The 16,204-nt window shown below is 35.4% G+C and overlaps 1 protein-coding gene across 2 annotated transcripts in view; it reads right to left on the bottom strand.

Moving 5' to 3' along the window:
- Ophn1 (oligophrenin 1) overlaps nucleotides 1–16,204 on the bottom strand; it is a 379,198-nt gene that overhangs the window by 73,106 nt on the left and 289,888 nt on the right. For both annotated transcript variants that reach the window (XM_027935819.2, XM_071606174.1), the window contains exons 16-18: nucleotides 9,107–9,191; nucleotides 3,838–3,896; nucleotides 2,617–2,722 (exon numbers count right to left, since the gene is read on the bottom strand). In XM_027935819.2, coding sequence (XP_027791620.1) covers nucleotides 2,617–2,722; nucleotides 3,838–3,896; nucleotides 9,107–9,191 — 250 coding nt within the window. The remainder of the gene's footprint in view (nucleotides 1–2,616; nucleotides 2,723–3,837; nucleotides 3,897–9,106; nucleotides 9,192–16,204) is intronic.

Raw genomic sequence — 16,204 nt, 5'->3', positions numbered from 1 at the left:
CTCATTTACTCTACAAGTTCATTTTTGCAACCTTTTGTTATTAAAATTATGCTGCAGTGACAAACCCTGTACACTTTCTGTTCTGTATCTGTGGAGGTGTGTCTTTAGAGTAGTTGCTTGAAAGTGGGATTGCTACTTCAAAGGGTAACTGAATATGCAAATTTGTTAGATATTGCCAAATCCTCTTCCTTTGAGACTGTAGAGAATCAGTACTGCAATGTATCCGAATGCCTGTTTCCCTATTGTCTCATCAACAGAGACTGTGCAATAGAATTTGCCAATAAATGATAGTTCAGTGTAAGATTAATTTGCATCTTTATTACTAATGAGTGAGCTTCAGTAGTTTTCCACATATTTAAAGGCACCTGTCTTTCTGTGATTAATCTGTTTATGTCTCTTTTGGTTTTATGTTTTTGGGGTTTTTTGTTTTTTGTTTTTTGTTTTTTGTTTTTTTGGTACCAGGATCGAACTCAGAGGCACTCAACCACTGAGCCACATCCCCAGGGTTCCACTGAGTTGCTTAGCATTTCACTTTTCCTGAGGCTGGCTCTGAACTCGCGATCCTCCTGCCTCAGACTTCTGAGCTGCCTGGATTACAGATGGGTGCCATTGCGCCTGGCTGTTTTATGGATTTTGAGGACCAAGATTTTTGAAGTAAGCCAGGTGGCTAGCCTCTGGATGGGTGGAAGCAGGCACCCTGTTACCCACTACCAACAGGGACATTTTCATGAGTCCTTGGCTCTTGTCACATGTTGAGACACTTATAAAATCACAGTTTAAATTGTCTTTAAAGATTATATGATCCTGTACCCTCACATGAAGAAACTGAGGTTCAAAAAATGGGAGACATTTTCTTTTGATCACATAAAAATTAAAGGTAAAAGTGTAACTTGAACCCAATATTTCTTTGCCCAGGGAAATTTCAAATTAACATGCATATTTTCTATTATTTATTTTATTTTATTTTTTCTTACTTCTCTATTTTTACTAAGACGACCACAAACTACTTTTTGGAGATAAAACATCCCTTCATGTTGTATATTAGGCTAAAATGCAAACATTGGCAATAAACATAAATATAAACGCTATCCTCTTGTAAATTATACTTATTATCTATACCAGTGTATGTAACACTCATTTACTAAGGAAATGTTAAAAAATCCAAAATTAGAAAAAGTCAAACCTGGATTAGATATTTGGTGAGATATCATAGAGAGACCTGAAATCCAGATGGACAGAGTGCTCAGAATCTCTCACAGTGGGGTGCTGACAGGGTCATTAACCAGAGGCTCACCCTCACTAAAGGACTCAAGTTTAGGTGTTTGAAGTCCTCTCCAAATAAGGTTAAAATGTCTCATGATTACATTTTTTAATAAGGACAACTTTATTTGCTAAATATATGTTTTAAATGCATTGCAATTCCTCTAAGCTTACACCAAACTGTTTAATGTACCAGGAGAAGCCTTGAGAGTGACCTGCCTGCTGAGCAGGCTAGCAGCAGAAATGAAACTAGAATACATGCATGCTGACTCCTGAACACAGTGCTTTCCACATTTTATTGAGCCAGGTAAATTCATCTTTATTTACAACACTAAATTCTTTGACCAGGAAACACCACTGTGGGGCACAAGTGCCCCTTTCACCCACCTATCTCAGAGCCTATCACCAGGCTTACTGTCTGTAATGCTGTTTCTTTCTGCCACCAGGGCAAGAAATTGACCAAAATCTTAACAACTTTCATTTGTTGAGAGCCACTTATGTGCCTGTGCCATATGCTATACTTCTGTTCACTGGGTTTTGTTTTGAGGTACTACATATTGAAACCAGGGGGCTTATTCATGCATAAGCAAGCACTCTACCACTGAGCTATAACCACAGACTTTTAATTCTTTTATTTTTGTTTTGAAATACGGTCTCACTAAGTTGCCCAGGCTGTCCTCAAACTTGCAATCCCCCTGCTTCAGCCTCCTGAGTAGCTAGGATTACAGGCATGCACCACCATGCCAAGCTGGCATTACTTACTCTTTTCTGTTTTCGTTTTTTGTACTGGGGATTGAATCCATAAGTACTTTTCCACTGAAATATATCCTCAGCCCAATTTAGGTTTTCTTTATTTTTGTTGTTTTCTTTTTGAGTCAGGGTCTCACTAAATTGCTAAGGCTGGCCTTGAGCTCGTGATCCTCCTGCCTCAGCCTCCTGAGTTGCTGAGATTACAGATGTGCACCTGGATAGCTGTATTCACTCTAATACATAAGTCTTGTATGGTAGGTATTACTATTCTCATGGTAAAGATGACAAAATAGAGTCTCAGAGCAGTTTGACTAAGATTACCCAGCTAAATAAGTTATAGAGCTAGGATTCAAAACCAGGTTTATCTCTCAGTAAAACCTCTTCCCAGTCCAACTACCTGAGTGTTACACTTCAACTAAGACAATCTAGCTACATGATGGCTCTGAGAAGATACACACAATGGTAAAGGCAAAATCACCTTCCTCACATAGCACTCAGCCTGACCAGGAAGCAGTTGGGAGTGAGAGGCAGTTTCTCTGTAGCTCTCCCACGTGACCCAGTCAACCTCCAACAGGAACTCTTTCTGAAAACTACACAGTTACTTACTTGACCAAGTGTCTTATCAGAAGTTCCAGCATCTCACGGTTCTTTTCTGGTAGCTTATAAACCAGGGAGTGAATAGCTCCTAGCCGATAATCCAGGTTATCAGACTCTGTCAGAAAGAAGAGTGTGAAAGATGTTTGGGTTTGTGGGCAATTGCATTGAACAAACTCTCATATGCACATACATATACAAACACACAAGCAGAGACACACACACAAACACAGATACGGAGAAAGACAACCAGAGACACAGAGAGAATCAAAAAGATGAAGAGATAAATAGGTACAGAGACAATGACAAAGAGAATCCAAGAAGAAAGAGAACAAAAGTCAGAGAGAAAAAAATAGGCCTTTTAAGATGAAGAAAAATTGAAGATAGAAGAGGAGGAGGAGGGGAGATGATAAGGCTGTTTTAAAGGCAATCAGAATTCTAGCCACAGCAGATTGTTCCTAAAATCCCACATGTAAACCTCTGTTTGACAACCCTTTCCCACCCACCTTCCTTGTGGTACTGTTGCTGCCTCTGGGCTCTTATGAAAATCAATGAGAGAGCCCAGAAGCACTGAGCAAGGCTCCCTCGCCTCAAAAACCTGTCAAGAGGTCAAATCCCCTGAATCCTTATCATTTTCCCTACACAGATCACCATGAAGGATAAGGGCTGTGTACAGGCAGGAGAGACAGTCATAAAGTGGCCTCACCCAACATGGCTAATGCTTCCTTAATGGCCAATCTTTGGGGTGACTCTATATATCCTAGTTCACATATACCCCTCTACCATCACCCTCATTTTTCATATCTAGAAAATGTGATCTTGTGCTAACAGATTAAGAGTAAGTACTCACAACATAATTGAAAAGGCATTTGAAAAGGCAAAGTGCTAAAGGAAGCTGAAACAGCAATTGTAATGTAACCATTTTGCTGTCCCTTGTTAATATGAGCCAATTCTCTTGTTTTGAAGTAATAAACAATAAATAAATAAACCAAAGTCTTTATACTTGTCGCATCCTTCAAGTTAGCCCATTTCTTCCAATCAACTCAGCTAACATTGATTTATGAAAAATCATATAACTCTTGAGTTAGCAAGCAGGAATATTCTCATTTGGCAGTGGGCAAAATCTGTGTATGTGTTTTGGGGTTTTGTCCCTCAAGTAGTTTTCAAGATTTATTGTTGCAAACTTTACTAAGAAACCAGGACAACACAATAACTAGTAACATAAATACTTACTGGCAGCAGAGACCAGCTCTTTGTGAAGCCTATAGGTCATGACAGGTTCAGAAAGATTCCTGAAATTAATGAAGACTGTAAGTTCCTTTGGGGAGGGTGTAGCCAGACCTTGGATTCTCATTCTGTGGACTGTGAGGGCAATGTTTCTGAGCCCCACAGCCTAGTGTGATTGCATACATTTTTCTCTGTACCTAAAACAGTGCCTAGTAATTCAACAGAAGACCTAGAAAAATATAGACTAAAGCTTCTAAAAAGGTCTCTAATTGCTACCCAAAGATAATGGAAGTGTAAATAAGTCCTGCAAAGTTCCAAAAGAGACACGTTCTAAATGCTACCGTGAATCCCTTACAATCTGATATATGCATAGAATTTCCAAGAACTTTTGCATCTATTCTCCCATTTCATCTTTCCAATGATCCCATCAGGTGGAACTGTTATTCAAATCATTATTTAATTGAAGAAGAAACTTAGGTTCAAATTTTCTTCATTTAGTCAAAAAATATTTGCTGAGTACCTACTTGTTCCTGGAATTTTGCCAGGTTTGGTGGATCCAGAGATGAATAAGTATAGTCCAAACCCCCCAAGGAGCTAATTCTAGTGGAGGAAAGAATCATACACAAAATTTTCCATGCAGTGGGACAGGTGTAAAAAATAAATATATGTTTTGAGAAAGGAAGGAAGTAAATAATAATAATAGTAAACTTTGCATCATTTTAAGTGAATTGTGTGCTTTAATTTATTTAAATCTTATGATTACCCTGTGAGGTAAATACTAAGATTATATCCATTTAACAGATGAGGAAACTGAGACTCACAAAAGTTAAAGAATTCATTCAAGTTTACATAACTAATAACTGGCAGAACAAGGCAGTTTGTCTCCAGACTCCCTGTTCTCAATTAATATGCTACATGACCTGCCATTATTATTGTAGCAATCAGGGGATAATAGGTAATAGAGACCTGAACAGAAATAGTGGAAATAACATACAAAGACAAGGTGAAGAGGCTCCTTTGAAAGATATTAAAAAGACAATTCCTTTATTGATTGGGTATGATGGTGAGGGAAGGACTAATTTGGTTTGGGTGAGTAGACAGAATAGGAATGGATTAAGAGGGAAATAGAGAGGCTAAACCAGAGGGAGTTCTAAGATAGCCAGGGGGAAATAACTATTAAGAAGGTGAAAGCAGGGCCCTTGTAGGTCTGAAAAGCAGATTTGGAAATCATGAACCCAGAATGGTGGTTAAAACCATGAGAACAGATGGCCCTGCTCTAGGAGAGATGTCAAACTAACAGCCAAAAAAGGCTTTCTGACATTTCCTTTCTGATTATTTTTGTTTTGTTTTGTTTTATGTCTAGTACAGTGTATAAAAGTGAAATGAAATTGAAACAACAATCAAAATAAGAAAAGTTAAGATATTTCATATAAAAATCTCTATTTCCATCTCTATTGAAAAATGGAATGATCTGGCTCCTTTAGATTACATGGAAGGTTGCAGAAGTAAAAAATATTTCTGTTTATGTATAAAGGGATTGCTATGCAAATAAAGGTTCATTATGAAACATGTTTAATATGAAAACTGTCTACTTTATGCATTTTCATTTCCTGGACCCTATAGATATTTGAATTTTCCATCCCTCAGTGTAGTAGAAAGAAAACATAGCCCTGGGAAATATCAGGTAGAACGTTTATAAAGAAGATGGACAAGAATGGCAATGAGGCAAAAGAAAATCCAAACTCAAGTGATATTACAAAATTCAAAAGATGAGAAAGTTTTAAGGAGGGTTTGTTAACAGTTTTTAACTCTACAGAGAACTCAAGTAATATAAAGACTGTGTGCAGCACTAAGGGAGTCACTGGTGACCCTGGCAAGAACAGTTTCTGTGGAACAGTAGAGGTAAGAGTCAGATTAAAATGGAGTTAAGAGTAACTGGGGGTTAAGTATATAGGACATGCACAGTACTTCATACAGAGGCTAGCGGGGATGGGGTGAAGCATCTCATAAGACTGGCTTGTCTTAATCCTGGTTCTAATTATCAGCAATAGGGTTAATAATTCCCAAGTACAGCTCAAGTCAAGACCTTCTAACTGAGTTGCACTTTCAATTGCCTGCTTAACGTAGTGCCCTAGGTTCTTCAAAGACACTCACAATTTGACATATCCAAAAGCAAACTTGTTGTCCCTCTCAAATCTGGCTATCATGCATGACCATCACTTGGTTGTATGGGCCAGACATGTGGAAGCTGTCCTTTAATTTCCCTCTCCCCAATCCTCATATCTAATTCATCAACTCTATACTTCCTAAATCTTTTGAATATGTTTCTATCTACCAATCTTCACTGCTACCTCCTAGTCCAAGCAGGAATAACATCTCCTGCCTGGACCATAGAAGTAGCCTGCTTATTGACTTCCACCTCTACCAATTTTGTCTTCCTCTAATCTAGTATCCATACTATTTTTCCACAATACAAATCTCATCATGTAATCCCCCACTTACAACTTTTCTATAATCTTCTCATTCGTGATAAATCTAAAATCTAATTTTTAAAATGTCTTAAAAGGCCCAGCATCTGACCCCTATGTACTTCTGCTCTCTTTCTACACTCAATACTCTACCTACACCGGTCCATGTAGTTTCTTGAATGGCCTTCCTCCCCTCTGTCTTAAAGCATTTAGATGTACAGTTCTCTTTGTTAGGAACCACCCCCTCTCACTTGGTTCTAACTTATAGTTCAAACCAGAGTTTAAACAATCAGAAAAAGTCCAGTAATCCTATTTGTTGTGGCTATGTGATGCCCCCAAAAATTTCATGTGTGAGATAATGCAAGAATGTTCAGAGGTGAATGATTAGATTATGAGGGTCATAACCTCATCAGTGGATTGATCCAATGATGGGGATTAACTGGCTGGAGGAAGTAGATCACTGGAGTGTGACATTGGGGTTTATATTTTGTCCTTGGTGAGAAGAGCTCTCTCTGCTTTCTGATTAACATGTTCTGCAGTGCTTTCCACTATGCCCTTGCACCATGGCCCCAAAGAATGGAGTTAGCCATCTAAGAACTGAGACCTCTAAAACTGTGAGCACCACGCAAAATTTTTCATCTAAAATTATTCTTGCCAGGTGTTTTGTCACAAAGGCAAAAAAAGCTAATTAAAATGCTATTAAATGTCTTCAAAGAACACTATACCTTCTTTTCAGAACACTTATTATTGTTTGTTATATTTGTATGATTATTTATCTTGAGGTTGTGCTCCTCAATATAAACTATTTAAGATCAGAGACCATATCTCCTCTCAACTGTATGTTTACTGTATAATATCCTACTTGTCATATAATAGGCACTCAGAAAATGTTAGCTAATTTAGAGATGAGCACTTCTGGAATGATAGAGCCAGTTAAATAAAAGAGGACAGACACAGAAGAGAGAAGGGAGTGATTGTTTTAATACTTTCCTGGAAATGTTAGCAACAAGAAGTTATTTAAAAATTCAGAACACAGATGGAAACCTACTCTGGGAACACTTTTATCTTTAAGAAATCTAAAAGGTATTGATCAGCTGGTGCATATCAAAAGTTCACAGATAAGAGTCTGGAGAATGAATATCTCTTATTGGGGGTGTTGCCCACTCACAATTTCAGGCATCTCATCTTTCAAAAGGGCTATATTATAAATTATGGGATGAGTTGGAAATGATATAGGGTTGGAATAATCTTAACCTATAAATACTTTTGAAAATACTGATTCTTTTTAAGGAAGAGAGAGAGAAAGTATCAATTATTCTCACCATCACAAGTCTTCTGAAAGTACTCATAGAATATTGTTTTCTGTTTTACTAAATTACCCAACAATCCTATAAAGGTCACAGTCCCCAGTAATTGAGGACAGGGTAAGAAGACATCCCACTACCAGCAGCCCAAGTAAGAGACACTAAGGTTCAAAAAATATAGATTTGATCATGGATATTATTTAATGTGGTAAGAGTGCACCTCAATTTCCTCATCTGTAAAATGGATACTGCATCACTGATGGTACTCAGTTATTAGGAGAGAAAACAATGACACTGTCAATGTAACCAACTAGCATATTGCCTAGCATAAAATAAACCTTCCAACAGTAGTTTATTTCTTCTTTGGCAGATTAAGGAAATATACTTATGGAAAGAACATTCATGATGATGTTAACTTCTAAGATGATGATGCTATAGCAGGAGGTCATTTAACAGAATATAATCTATTGGGAATTAGTCCTGTGATGCCAAAAGAGGATGGTAGTTGAAAAATAAGACATTTTATCATATAAAGTATGGTGGCACATAATATGGGACATAAAAAGGTAAAAAAAAAATAGAATGGATTTTAAATACGTATCTATCTTGGCTGAGTACAGTGGTGCATGCCTATAATCCCAGCTATTGAGGAGGCTGCAGCAGGAGGATCACAAATTTGAGGCCATCCTCAGAAACTTAGTGAGATTCAGTTTAAAAAAATTAAACATAAAAGGGCTGGGGATGTAGATCAGTGGTAGAGTACTTGCCTAGCATGCATGAGCTCTTGGGTTCGATATATATGTATACATACATACATCATATATATGTATACACACATATATATGTATACATACATATATATGTATATAGAATCACTTTTATATAAATTTATGCCAATATATTGAATAATATATTCATTGTCACTGTGCACTCCAAATTTTGCTGGTAAGTTATCTTTTTTTTTCTTACTGCTGCCACTTTATTTAGTTCTAATAATTTTATGATTGTGACTGCATTTTCTTGATTTGGTTTTTATTTTCATCATATATATATTAAGGTATGGTACTCTCATACACATACACACACACACACATTACCCAATACAATTTGATATTTCAAAACGGTTGTTATTCACTAAAATATGTTAATGATCATGAATTTTCACAAGGTGTGATTTTACTAGTGAACCCATCATAACACTAACTTTATCTGCAACAATGGAAAAACTCCTTCAATTATTCCAAGAACATTGTTAATTACTGTATTTTTTTCAAAAACATTTTCATTAACAATTATAATTTCCATGTTTCCTTTGCTTGATTTCTCATATTTAAAGAAAAGGTCTTCTAATGTACTTTCTTATTTGACAGAAATTCTCATACTCTTTGTGTGTATGTGTGGTTAGTAATCCTATCTAACTTTTTGAAACTGTGGGTTACCTCTAATCTCCACCCGAATTTCATTATCTATGAAGAGCAAAAACCCAATTCAAAACAGGCATACCTGAGGTAGAATTTCAAGGAGCTGGTGATTGTCTTAATGTCCCAGTCACTATTATGAAAATCAACATCTCCTGGGCATTTGGGATCTATTTGAGAAAAGTAAACAAAAAAAGTTAATCTTCCCTAGAGTTTACCCTTTACTCTTCTAACAAAATAAAGTGAATTTATTAAAAAATAGTTACTCAAGACACATCCAATTGTATGGCACTTTTATCAGGGGTTTTTAATACAAATAATATTGTACTTAGTGAGCACATGCACCTATATGCACATAGGAAAAATGTGGAAATTTTACTGTAATGAAAGTGAATTCTCTAAAGCTCAGTTGAAAACTAAGTGAAACTGCCAGTGGAAAGGCACTTCAATTGCCATTTCCCATTTAAAATGAACAGCAGTACAAATGGCACATAAGCCTAAATACTGAGAACTTGCCCACATGATCTGAAATGAACTCTTGGATCATAATAGTTCACCTAAGGACAAATCTCAAGGTGCACATTGATAATTAAAGTAGATTCTCAATTTAAGATGCCTGCAGGTACTATAACAGTACTGCTCCTTCAAGTTGTTCTCAGAAAGTACATATAAATTACTTTTGATTCCTTCATCTAACATTTTGATAGGAATAATTTTAACAGTCTGGCATAATTTTAGTGAGAAAGGAGGGTCAGGACACTGAGATATGGAATCAACAGTTGATTAATGGCACCAATACTCAGAGGGATTATTACTAAAGCCTGACCCCTGAGCATACCACAGCTTTTACTTCTATATATAAGTTACTCCTCAGAAAGAGAAGGGATAGAAAAAATACAATAGAAATGAAGGCTGGAAACTTAAAGAAAAAAAATAGTTACTCAAATGAGTTCTCAAGAGATCAAAATGTTACAAAAAGAAAGTCTTTGATATTTCAACAAGTCCCTTGCATTATGGTCCAGCATGTAAGAAGCTTAGAAGTGATCTCTTCCATTCACACTACAAGAAAAAAATCTAAACACACTGAAAATCAACTATTCATAGATTCATCATAGAAGTAATAGAACTAAGGATCATGGGGAAAACTGTTGTTATACCCCCCGCCAAAAAAAGAAACTACAGAGACATAGAGGAGGAAATTGAGAATCAAAACTTACTGTAGCAGAAGCCCAGGAGCAAAAATCTCCTAAGAAATAAATAGCAGGATAGGAAAACTTAATTTGTAATTGACTAACTGCTGGAGGCCCAATCTGTATGAGTTTGAGAGAAAAACTCCTGATCCTAGAAGGAACCCCAGTTTTAATTTTTATCTTCAGGAGCCCTATGAGGTTCTTAGAGTGAAGATCTGAGAAAAATTCTCTCATTCTTCTATGCTTCTGGAAATGCAGAAGAAAAGTAATCATCTTTATGCCCAATCTTTCTGTTCTTCATAACAGTTCCCTGAAGAGAAACTATTATAGACCCTAATCTACTGCAGTTTGACCACAAAATAACTGACCTGGCTAAAGGGAAATATTCTACTCAAGACTCAGCCTGCTTTCCTATGTCTCCTGAAGGGGAAAAACAAAACATTACTGAGAAGCACTTGGGAAGGTCAAAGGCCAGGGCACAGCTTACTAAAAGAGATATAATCATAGGCTTATAGAATATTTTCCCTCCGGTGACACCTTACCACCACATCACATGGGTGCCTGTATAATAACAGGAAAATATGACTAAAAGCTGTACCATTCACACAATATTTACAAAGTATCTATGGAAAATCAAAGATAACGGGAGACAAAAACAAGAATAGCAGAGGGAAGCTTAGCCACAATCACCTACAGCTACAACAAAGATTAACACTGGCTAAACTTTAGCCATATAAACATAAAACATCACACTAAAGCCCTATGTATCTAAGTTTCTTTTACCTATTAAATAATATCTAGCCTGCAAAAAATAGAAAAGGCATACTAAAAGAGAGAAAATATACTCTTGAGAGGCACAGTGAAAATCAGAAATAGACTTAGATATTGTAGCAATATTATCAGAATTATCATCCCAGTAATTTAAAACAAGTATGATTAACATGCTAAGGACATGGATAAAGTGAACAATTTAAAAGAGGAAATGAATAATATAGGAGAAATATGGAAAGTTGAAGAAAGAATCATTAGAAAAAAGAAACACTGTAATGGGAAGAATGACTTTAAGGACCCATCAACAGATTGGGCACAACTAAGGAAAGAATCAGTGAGCTTGAAGAAATGTCAACAGGAACTTCTAAATCTGAAATTCAATGAGAAAAAAGAATGAAAAAAAGAACAGAATGTTTCAAAGCTATAGGACAGTTATGAAAGGTAAAATATACATGCAATAAGAATACCATATGGGATGCAAGGTAAAAAGGGAAGAAATAGTTGAAGCAAAAATGACTAAGAATTTCCTAAAACTAATAATAAATGTCAAACCACCGATCCAGGAAATTCAGTGAACCCCAGGCAGGACATATACTTAAAAAAAATCTATACTGAAGTGTATTATATTCAAATATTTATACCTTTATTCTATTTTTTAAATTAAATTGTATTTTTTAATGTGATGCTAAGGATAAAATGCAGTGCCTCATGCATGCTAGCCATGTACTCTACCACGGAGCTACAACCCCAGCCTTCAAATTTTTAAAAAATTCAAAGACAAAGGAAAAATGTTGAAGGAAGAAGGAAAGAAAGCACCTTTCTTATAGAGGAGCAAGGATGCAAACAACATTACTTTTCTCTATAGAAGCCATGCAAGCAAGAGGAGAGTGGAGTGAAATATTTAAAATGTTAAAAGGTGAATGGATAAAGAAAATGTGAGATACACACACACACACACACACACACACACACACACAATGGAATATTACTCAGCCTTAAAGATGAATGAAATTATGGCATTTGCAGGTAAATGGATGGAGCTGGAAAATATCATGCTAAGCAAAATAAGCCCATCCCCCCAAAACCAAAAGCCGACCGTTTTCTCTGATATGTGGATGCTAATTTACAATAAGTTGGGGGCGCTAAGGAAAAATAAAGTTACTCTGCATTAGGCAGAGGGGAGTGAAAATAGGGGAGGGGGAAAGGGAGTAGCAAGGTTAATAGAATGAATCAGACATTATTACCCTATTACATACATGATTACACAACCAGTGTGATTCTACATCATTACAACCAGAAGAATAAGAAGTTATACTCCATTTATGTAGGATGTGTCAAAATGCATTCTACTATCATGTATAACTAATTAAAACAAATTAAAAAAGAGAAGACCAACAATAAGGTGACTTTTAAACTTGCAAATATTCAGCAGCTATCTCCGCAGGCTCAAAATGAGCAGTCTCATCGTTATTATACATATCTGCCTCAGATCCTCTTCTTGGTGTAGAGAAGAAAGAATGGAAGATAAACTCTAGCTCTTAGCTTCTCTGCAAGGAAAGAAGAAACTGTAACACATACCTAAAACCCTAACGTTTTTAGCTGCACCCCAAGGGACTGGCTTATATCCTACATCTCTCAAGGCAACAGAGCAACTTACCACTCTCTAATTTCTTAGTGGTCATTAAGAACAATAAGAGCAGGTTGAACAAGCACATAGAGTTTTGAGGCATCTAAAATCTCTGGTCAGGCTGATTAGGGAGGAATGTCTTCTATAAAAGAGCACACTAACAAAACTGAGAGAGGTGGTTCTTCAATCTACTATGCAAAGGCTGACTTAAGGAAACAAAGTTAAGAAAAAAAATGAAGCATAAGGCAATATGTTTCAAATAAAAATGCAAGATAATTCTCAACAAACTGACCATAATGAAAGGGAGATACTTGATTTACCTCACAGAAAATTAAAAAGGACATTCATAAAGATACTCAGCAAAGTAAATATAGCAAAGCATGAACAAACTGAAGTTCTCAACAAAGACAAAGAAAACATAAAATATACCAAAAAGAAAATCATGAAGCTAACGAACATAATTAAGCTCAAAAACTCAATAGAGTGGTTCAACAGCTGGCAAGATCAAGTCAAACTTGAAGACAGGTCATTGGAAATGATCTAATCTGAAAAGAAAATAAAAGAAATGATCTAATTGATTAAGGGGCTTACAGGAGACCATCAAGAAGAATAATTCAGGGCTGGGGCTGGCTCAGTGGCAGAGTGCTTGTGTGAGGCACTGGGTTTGATCCTCAGCACCACATAAAAATAAACAAAATAAAGGCTTTCTGTCCATCTACAACTACCAAAAAATTTAAAAAAGAATAATTCATGCATTGTTATTATCCATACATTATATTATATATTAAGACTGAGAGAGGTGGTAAGACTAGATAATAAAACAATAAAACAACAATGTGATGAGAGAAAAAAGGGACAGAAAAACATGTTCAAAAAATAAAGGCAGGACATCAATGTTTATAGCAGCTCAATTCACAATAGCTAAGCTACAAAACCAACCTAGGTGACAATCAACAGATGAATGGATAAAGAAAATGTGGTCTATATACACAATGGAATATTACTCAGCCACAAAGAAGAATAAAATTATGAATTTTGCTGGTCAATGGATGGACCTGGAGACTATAATGCTAAGTGAAATAAGCCAATCCCCCAAAACAAAGGCCAAATATTCTTTCTGATATGCTAACCCACAACAAGGGAAGGTACAGAAGTTTACTAGATTAGATGAAGGGAAGGCAGAGATGGGAAAAGGAAAGAGAGTAGAATGAATCAGACATAAGTTTCCTATGTTCATATATATGAATACAAGACCAGTGCAACTCATATCATGTACAACCAAAAGAATGGGAAGTTATACTCCATGTATGCATAATAGTTTAAAATATATTCTATTGTCATGTATAACTAAAAATAACAATTTTTTAAAAGAAAAAAATAAAGACAGTAACTTTTCCGAGAAAAGATTAGCAATCTAGATCTAGCAAATGTGCATTCCTTTTCTCACTCTTTAATGATCATAATGTCTATTGTGATCTATCTAGATAGGGACAAATTCTGGATATGCAGGAGTCATCACACCCAAGTATTAAATTGGTTTTACTTGAGTAATCCTGGACCAAGACGTTAATTGCTGGTTTTCTCTGGAGGGAAAAATGCATATAATGTTGTAAGCAGGAAGTTGAGCAAATGATACCATGGATCTTGACATTCCATATAGATTTCTCAAAAGAGAATTTTCTAAATTCAGGACAGGCCCTAAATAAATGATGTCATGACAAACTTGATTAAATCAGATAAAGCAAAAAAAAAAAAAAAAGTCTACATCCAGGAAGTACAACAGACTTCTTAGGAGGATAAATCCAAACAGACCCACAACAAATCAAATTGTTAAAAGTTAAAGACAGATCCTACTGAAAGCTGAAAGAGAAAAGTGAATTGTTACATATGATGAGGTCTTCATACAACTACAAGGGGAATTTTTAATAAAAATCTGAAGGCTAGAAGGGCGTGGGGTGTTACACTCAAAAATTTGGAGAAAAAAAGAAACAAAACTTGCCAACCAGGAAAACTATATCTAGCAATCCTGTTCTTCAAAAACCAAAGGGAGATAAAAAAATTTTCTCAGACAAAAGCTGAGGAAATTTGTAACCAATAGACCTGCCTTTGTAAGAAATGCAAGAAGTAGTCCTTCAAACAGAGGAAAAGGCTGTTAAATAACAAGAAATATATAAAAATATAAAAATTACTAGTAAAAGGTTGTTTTTAGCTTAAAATAGCTTGTTCTGAGAGTAAGTTTTATATACTATATGACAATCAAACACAAAACCCTTAGTAGATTCAAAAAGATAAAAAGGAAAAATGTAAAGCATATTGCTACAAAAATCATTAAAGCACAAAACAGTAAAAGAAGAATAGAGAAACAAAAATCTAGAAACTAAACAGGGAAAATGGATAAAATTGCAATAGTAAGTCTTTATCTATCAATAATTAATTTGAGGGCTGGGGTTGTGGCTCAGTGGCAGAGCACCTACCTAGCATGTGTGAGGCACTGGGTTCAATTTGCAGCACCACATATAAATAAATAAAATAAAGATTCATCAAAAACTGAAAAAAATTAAATAATAATTAATTTGAATGTAAATAGGCTAAAATATCCAATCAAAATACTTTTGAGTGGTTGACTAGATAATAAAACAAGAGTTGATTATATGTTGTCTATGGGAAACAGAACTTCATGAACTCTTAGGATATACTTAGAATGAAAATAAATGAGGAAACAAGATATTCCACACAAATAAAAAAATAAAAAACAGCAGAGATAGCTATACTCACACCATACAGAATAGACTTTAATTCAATAACTGTAAAAAGAGTCAAAAAAGATTATTCATAATGATAAAGTAGTCAAATTACCAAGGAGTTATAATAATTATTTATAGGCATATACCCAACATTGGATCACCTAAATATATAAAGCAGATATTAAGAGTTGAAGAGAGAGACTGACTACAGTATAATAATAGCAGATTTCAATAGATCAATTGCAACTATGGAAAACAATTTAGATAGAAAACCAGTAAGGAAACATTGGACTTGAACTGCACTTCAAACCAAATGGACATAACAAATATATAGAGAGCATTTCATCCAACAGCATAGAACATATACTCAAGTGTATATGGAATATTCACCAGGATAGATCAAATTAGGCCAAGAAAAGAGTCTTTAAAACGAGATTTAATGAATTTTGAAAGACTGAAATCATATCAAGAATCTTTTCTAGTTACAAAGGCATAAAACTAGAAATCAATAAGAGGAGGAATTTTGCAGAACTCACAAATATGTGGGAAATAAAGAGCATGCTCCTGAATAACCAATATGTCAAAGACAAAATGAAAAGGAATATTTAAAAATAACTTATGACAAATGAAAATGGAAGGAAACAAAACATATCAAAACTTAGGGGATAAGGCAAAATAGTTCTGAGAGAGAAGTTTATGGCAATAACTGCCTATGTTGAAAAAGAAGGATGAGCTCAAAAAATTAATGTTACAATTCAAGGCACTAGGGAAAAAAAGAAGAAAGTAAGACCAAACTTAGCAAAGGGCATACATAAAATCAAATAAGAAATATCAGAGCAAAAATAAACAAG

This window comes from Marmota flaviventris, chromosome X (genome assembly GCF_047511675.1).
Source record: "Marmota flaviventris isolate mMarFla1 chromosome X, mMarFla1.hap1, whole genome shotgun sequence".
Lineage (NCBI taxonomy): Eukaryota > Metazoa > Chordata > Mammalia > Rodentia > Sciuridae > Marmota > Marmota flaviventris.
Note: the sequence above shows the minus strand (reverse complement) of the source record. Positions and strands in the feature narration are given on the sequence as shown.